The 7,700-nt window shown below is 37.8% G+C and overlaps 1 protein-coding gene across 1 annotated transcript; it reads left to right on the plus strand.

Annotated features, from left to right (window-relative positions):
- On the plus strand, window positions 2,029-3,726 carry LOC109843304 (cinnamoyl-CoA reductase-like SNL6). Its single transcript, XM_020412234.1, has 3 exons — window positions 2,029-2,315; window positions 2,425-2,578; window positions 3,115-3,726. Exons 1-3 carry the CDS (start codon window positions 2,121-2,123, stop codon window positions 3,423-3,425), a joined length of 660 nt encoding a protein of 219 aa, XP_020267823.1. The 5' UTR covers window positions 2,029-2,120; the 3' UTR covers window positions 3,426-3,726.

Genomic DNA, 7,700 nt, shown 5'->3' on the forward strand with positions numbered 1-7,700 from the left:
CATTGGTGGAATCAAGAAAGATTAATTAGACTTGGTCGTCATAACAGGATGCCAAATATAAAAGACAACAACGTTTAACTTCTTTATGCCTTGCTGTGCAAGTTCCCAAGATCCTACTTTAATTTAGGGTTGAATTAGTTTACCCCTCTCTCTCTCTCTCTCTCTCTTTTCACTTCCTTTCTTTCTTTGTTGTTATTATTATTATTATTATTATTTATTTAGGACCCTGTTTGTCTTTAGTTATAGGTCAACATTAGTATAATTAACTAATGAAAAGGAAAGAAGCCTTCCTTTCCTTCTGCTTCTGCTTCTGCTTCTTAATTATTCAGTCATGAGTCGGCTTCAGTAGGTTGGTTTGTTTCTTCTGGTGGTAGCTGGGAACACAAAAAAGTTGATGGCGTTATACTCAGGCCACGCATATAATAATCAATCAATATAGATTAATATGAACGACATCATGAATGCGTTGAAAATTTTAATTGGGGGGCGTTGGTAGGTGCACATTTGGCCACAATATACGCTCTTGCTTGCCCCCTACCTTAGTTTTGAGTGGTAGGTGCAGCGCATACTAGTCCTTTTCTTGATTAATGACGAATGCACTCCCTATCATAACCACGCACAGCAGTGAGCTCATTTACGGAAGTGCCCATGTACTTTCATAAATGAACGGCTGAAAATGCCACGTACTGTGCGGGACGTTCTGAGAGGATCTGAACTCATTAACGAGTGTAGTTGGTTTGCTAGATAACTTGTCCGACATAATTATGGGGGTTAGTTGCCGATAGACCCCTTAGCGTCCTTATATTGACCTTATTACACTTGTAGTTTTGTTTTAGCAGATAGACTCCTTAGTTATATTATTATTATTATTATTATTATTATTATTATTATTAGTTAATCTTGAGTGAAACTTTAGCAGATATCGCTCACCCCCGTTGAAATTAGCTAGCGAATCTGTCCAATTATATATATAAAAACGCTGCATAAGTTAGTTTGGTTTAGGGGGTGTTTGGTAATCTGAAAGTGAATTTAAAATATGTAAGTTACTTTTTTTTGCAAATGACTTTTACATCCATGTCAGCACGCAAGTGAAATACATTGTTTGTTTGAAAAATTAAATTATTATCGAAAGTGTAATGTGAAGATGATGTGGCAAAATAAGATTAATTAGAAAGTATAATTAAAATTATTTAATTAAATTAGTTACCTTTTTGTCACTTTCATGTGACTTCACCACTTTTTTAGGGGAAGTCAAAATTGCATTAAATCATATGTGGCAACTTTCTTGCATCTCACTTTTATAACCACTTACATGAAAACAAACACCTTAATTGTTAAATGAAAATAACTTTCTCACTTTCATCTTTCACTTGCACGCAAACAAACACCCCTTAGTCCCACATATTAATTTTCCCGTACTTCCCTGATTCTCTGGATTGGTCTATCGGGTATACCACATACCCTATGTTGCGTGTATGAGATATCATTAGTATGTGTCAACTGTGATTTTTATTAATAACCGCATAAATAAATTGTGTCCTTTTCATGCATGTACTTGTATGCTCACACTAATTTTTGATGGGCATATGAGCAATACACGCTTCAAGAACCATAAATGTTGGTGGGGGAAAAAAATGCGTGTTTGGATAAATTGGAAAACGGTTTTTCTATAGAGTGCCCTTGGGCACTCTATAAGAGAGGAGAGAGATAGAGAGAAATGAATGAAGAGAGGATCCCAATGCAAATCAGGGGGCCCCCCTCCTCATTCATTTCTCTCTATCTCTCTCCTCTCTTATAGAGTGCCCAAGGGCACTCTATAGAAAAACCGATTAGAAAAATCAAACGTTTTGACGCTTTGTACCATTAATTAGTCTCAAATTGTAATTACATTTGGACTGGCGTCTGTCCAAACAAACGTCTAAACAGGAAACTCTTCTGTGGATTATCCTACTGCAAGTGTATATATTATATATGTTGTTGTTTAGCAAAAAGGCCCGAAAAAAATTTGGCATGCCAAATTAAGTAACTTTTCATGTCAGAATCCTTTCGTTATTTTGTATATATCTCGATGGCTAGTTCCTAAACTTCTTCAACAATGTTATCACACTCTGCAGAAGCACATGGCGGAGATTGAGGCGAGAACAGCAGAGAGGGTGATAGACGCATGTGTGAGGAGCCAGTCGGTCAGGAAATGCGTTTTCACCTCCTCTCTTCTCGCTTGCGTTTGGCGAAGAGACTCTCCTCACAACGAGCGGCATCCCACGGTTGTCGACGAGAACTGTTGGGCCGACGAAGGGTTCTGCAGAGATAGGAAGGTAAGAGACATGCCTAGCTAGCTAGTATAATCGTTACTTTCTTTATTGTTGAGCACATTGTTTACGTTCCGAGGAACTATTCACGAATCCACCGAAAACGTGCGTGCAGCTGTGGTTTGCGCTGGGTAAAACAATGGCGGAAAAAGCAGCATGGAGGGCAGCTCGAGGGAGCGATGTTAAGCTGGTGACGTTGTGTCCGGGCCTTGTGACTGGACCCGGATTTTGTCGAAGAAACGCAACCGCATCCATTGCCTATCTCAAAGGTAATTTAAATGGCTTCCGTTTCCTATTAATTCCTGCAAAATACTTGAGAGTACGTATTCCTGATCGGTAGTGTTAATCTTCTTAAGGTTATATATCACGCCAAGAGTCAACTAATACAATTGGCAAACCAAAATTTTGAAATTTTTTTTTTTACTTCAAATCATGCGAAATTTCAAGCGCGCTTTCGAATGTCATATACCATAGTTAAGGTTTTTGTGTTTCACAGTTCCAGAAAATTTTGAATGTCATATACCATAGTCACGGTTTCCGGGTGTCACGTTATAACATCGAAAACACTTTTAATGTATACATGGACGTCAGGTTTTTTATGCGTGGTTGATGTCAATCTTGCATGTTTAGGTCCTAGACAAAACAAACCATTAATGTATAACTTTTGTCATGTCTAGAGAGCTTAAAGGAAAAAAAAAATGGTCATGTTAATTTTAGGCGTATTCAGAGTTTTTGAGTGTATCCTTGATTCATGAGGTATTTCACTATTTCTAATTTGTTAGTTATGTATACAACAAACATGCAGGATCTCAAGAGATGCTGAGAGATGGATTGCTGGCCACAATTGATGTAAGCAAATTAGCTGACGCTCACGTTCGTGTATATGAGGCCATGGGACGGACAGCTTGTGGGAGATACATCTGCTTCGATCATATCGTCCGAAGAGCGGAAGATGTCGCTGAGTTAGAACGACAGCTCAGAATTCCTAATAGAACTGCATCCATCGCTCAGGAGTCAGATCAGCTTCCAACTTGGTTCGAGTTGAGTAAGAGAAAGGTTTCCAGGCTGATGTCCTCGTCGAGGAGGTGTTTGCATGGAACTTACTCGATTCCGTGAAACAATGTGAATTCATCACGACAAAAAGTTAGTTCAGGAATAATGAGATGGATAAGCTCAGAATCAATGGATGAAGGATGAGCCTGGCAGCTATTCGATTTGTGTAGATCGTGAAGTTATAATAGCTACTGCAGGTGGAAATGGATGGATTTCATCATAGAGAAATGGGAGAATTATGCTGTTCAAACCTAGTAGCTTGAAGCTAGAAGATGAGAATTTATGTGTAATATTCTTTTATCAGAATGTATTAAGATTTATATGAAATGAATAAAAGATGGCATCACAAGCTTTCTTATGTACAGAACATCTTATACAAAATTCCCAAAGTAACTCTTCCAGCTGATTACCTTTGTTGAAGTTTTCATGGTTAAAAGGACGATAAACAATCCTCAGCCGTCACACGTTCAAGATAAAATCAAAGAATCTGATACGAACTAACATATATAATCATAAGCAGGAACAAATTAATCACAAGGTAAATACTCGGAATTTACAGGATACCTTGAATTCACAAGGAAGAAAAGCTAGACAGCAAAAATTTTAAAAGTCAGATATCCTAAATGATATCCTTTCTATATAGACATACATATGGTTCCTAATTTGACTAAATGTTGAGCATACAAATCTGAAATCTAATGAAAGGGGAAAACCAATGTTGAAATAACTTCCCAGATAAGGTTAAATTATCAAGGACTCCTGCATCAACTAAAACTTAATCCTAAAACAGATCAACTAAATTAAATTTCATATTAAATCTATTATACGTCTTTCCAAAATGCCATAGACTTCCATATCATTTAATTTGGCTCCTTCATCTGTTTCTCGATTCCTTATAATAATAGTTGTCTATATCTCATCTGTCACCCATTTTGCATTGTGACCTTCACTATTATAATAAGTTGTTTATGTTGGGAATGTGTCTTTGATTCTTTGTATAACTTCATGAGAAATAGAAAGGATTAGAGATTTATCATGTTTAGGAGATTGGTCTCATCATGATTAGGAGATTGAATCCTATTCTAATTAGGAACTTAGGCTAGAGATAAGGTTTTGGTTTTCTTATATATATTCTTCTATTATTAGAGTAAAAACCAATGAGAAGGGAGAGAGCCAATATTTTTATAATCTAGGGTTAGCAGAGGGCATAGTCTAATTCAAAAATATTGGGCGAGAGGTGAGCGTTTCGTGGTCTTTGTCCGTGCAAAAGATTACAATATTGGGAGAGAGTTTCGCAATCTTTGTCCGTTTAAAAGATTATAAAGAGTGAGTTTTGGAGAGAATATGAGAGTTGATTATGTATGTGAGGTTGAGAGACGAGGGTTAAGTGGTTCCTCTTGTAGTTCTCCCTGCGGATATATGTCAAAGTTGATCGATCAAACCACGTAAATCTCGGTATTCTTCTTTTCAATTGGGAATACTTTTATCTTGTTGATTGTGGGTTGGGTTCCAAGTTGTCAATGCTATTGAGTACCAACTCAAACTCCAAGTCGGATGCGGGTTTGAAGGTTAGGCCCAATCCTAGTAGTTTTCATAGAGGCCAAGTTAACTTGGCGGGCAAGTCAGGCGTGTCTTTAAATAAGACCTCATATTCTAGGGTTTAGAGTAGAGAGAATGAGAGAGACAATATTCTTATCATCAATGTTTTAGAGGGTGTAACCGGGTTCAAGGGTATTGTGAGAGAGAGGGTTTGGCAGTCTTTGTCTATGTAAAAGATTATAATGTGGAGGTGATGGTGGATTGATTTGATCCCATGGTTTTTTTCCTGTTGAGGATTTTTCATGTTAAATCTTGTGTGATTTTATTTGCTACGTTTGGTGGTTTTTTAGGATTTTTACGAGATCTAAAAATCTCAACAAGTGGTATCAGAGCGGGGTTCGACGGTTCGTAGAGGTTTGATCGGTGCGCGATTCGTGAAGCGTCAGCAGTCAAAGTGCGGTGATCGACATCGGCAAAAATAAAGGTTACTGTAATAACGGCACTGTAGTTGGGGGTACTGTAGCAGAGTATTGTTTACCGGATCCGACGATTGAGATTAATTTGTCTTTTGATCGAGGATTTGAAGGCGGATTTTGGTAATACAGGAGTCGTTCCTAAGGTTTTTCGACGTGCTGAGTTCGTGTTTGACGTTGGTTTTATCAAATTCAATCTCTATAGTAACTAATTTGAATTTTGATTGCGGTTCGAGGATGATGACTTCTTTGGGTCCAAAAGTTCGATATCCCGTTATTCAATGGTAAGATAAATTTTACAGTATGGTAGTGGTTTAAGATATTTTTGTACAGTAGGGTCTTGAACAAGCTTTGGAGGAGAAAAAACCTAAAGAATTGAAAGATACTGAATGGAGTTTCATGCAAAAGAGGACGGTTAGCACAATTCGTGCCCCCGAGATCAAGTATAATGTTATGCAAGAGACCACACCAAGGGAGCTATGGGAAATGTTCGAGGGATTTATGTATAGAAGTCGATGACTAACCAATTGTGTTTGAGGATGAAGCTTTATTCGTTAAAGATGAAAGAATGTACTGTAATTCAAGACCACATCAATGCCTTTAATCAGCCAGGTTGCGAACTTATGAATATTAATGAGAAGATTAAAGAAGAAGAGCAGGCGCTACTCCTATTATCGTCCTTGCCGAAGTCGTACAAACCATTAGTCCAGACGATAATTGTAGGGAAGCAGACTTTGAAGTTCGACGATGTGATGGCACTCCTACGTGAGAATGAAGAAATGATGAGAAAGGAGAGCGCATCTAATGGTGGTGAGAGTGCACTAGCTTTTGAAGGTTCTAATCGAGGGAGGAGTAAGGGGGAGATGTGAAAGTTATCGAGGACGATCAAAATCTCGGGCCCGAGACGTCAGCGAAAAGGAGTGCTATTATTGCAGAGAGAAGGGTCACATTCAGTTCAGATGTTCTCAGATGCATGATGATTTAAAAAGTATTAGACAGATGAAGCTTCAAGAAAATGGGAAGAAGGCGGACTCCTCGATGGTTGTGTGTGATGAAGATGTGGTATTATTGATGCAGAGTACATGTATTGATGCGATAACACTTGGGTGTTAAATTTTGCAGCCTCTATGCATGTTTGCAACAACAAAAATTATTTTAACACATTGAAGACAGATGAAGAATTTGATGACGTGATTGTTGGAAACAACAAGAAGATGAAGGTTGAAGGTGTTGGAAGTGTTTGCCTCAAGCTTAACACTGGAAAGGTCGGAATTCTTCATCATGTGAGATATGTGCCGACATGTGATGCTAATTTAATTTCGTTAGGTGAAATGTCATCGCGTGGGTTTTAGTATGTGGGTGAAGGAGAGTGGTGAAAAGTGTATAGAGATGGTGATTTGATTTTGTAAGGGAGGAAAATAGCAACCATATTTGTTATTTAGATGAGCGATCTGTTAATGGTGTAGATACGTCTTCACAGACTCTTGTCCATAAGGAAGAGGTGAAGAATAAGAAGAAGAGAGTGAGTTTTTCTGAAGCTGATGAGACACTAGGGGATTTTTTTTTTGTCAAGAGAGGATATGTTGGGTACCAACTCAAACTCCAAGTCAGATGTGGGTTTGAAGGCTAGGCCCTATCCTAGTAGTTTTCGTAGATGCCAAGTTAATTTGGCGGGCAAGTCAAGGGTGTCTATAAATAAGGCTTCATATTCTAGGGTTTAGAGTAGAGAGAAGGAGAGTGACAATGTTCTTGTAATCAAGGTTTTAGAGGGTGTAACCGAGTTCAAGGGTATTGTGACGCAGCGCAGAAGTAGTAGCCTCGGAATCCACCAAAGAAAATCTTCGAATCCATGAAGAGCTTCAAATCCACGAAGAAATATTGAGAAAAAATAAAAAATTTTATTAATCAAAAGTTATGCCTCTAGGACTTACAAGACTCTTCTTAAATAGAAAAAAAATAAGACTCCTACAAGGACTCAAAATCTACCAAAAATAGTAAAAGAATTCCTAAAATATTAAAACTCCTAAAAAGATTCCTTATTACTAGGAAAGTCCACCGGTCAAATCTGAGATCAAATCGGATTTGTTTTCTAAACAAAACAGACTCTTAAAATATTACTAAAAATAGTAAAAAAACGGACAAAAATGCAAATATCTCTCAAACCGTAAGAAATTTGACGAAACCGAAAACGCAAACCTAACCCTAAAGGGTAGGTTTGGATGGCTATGTCTTGTCGAGATAGTCGATTTTCATATATAATTCGTCCAATTCCGACGTACGGTTTGAAAGTTACGGCCGTTTAGTCGATTTTCATATATAATTCGTC

The sequence above is a fragment of the Asparagus officinalis genome, chromosome 5 (genome assembly GCF_001876935.1).
Source record: "Asparagus officinalis chromosome 5, Aspof.V1, whole genome shotgun sequence".
In the NCBI taxonomy this organism is placed as follows: domain Eukaryota; kingdom Viridiplantae; phylum Streptophyta; class Magnoliopsida; order Asparagales; family Asparagaceae; genus Asparagus; species Asparagus officinalis.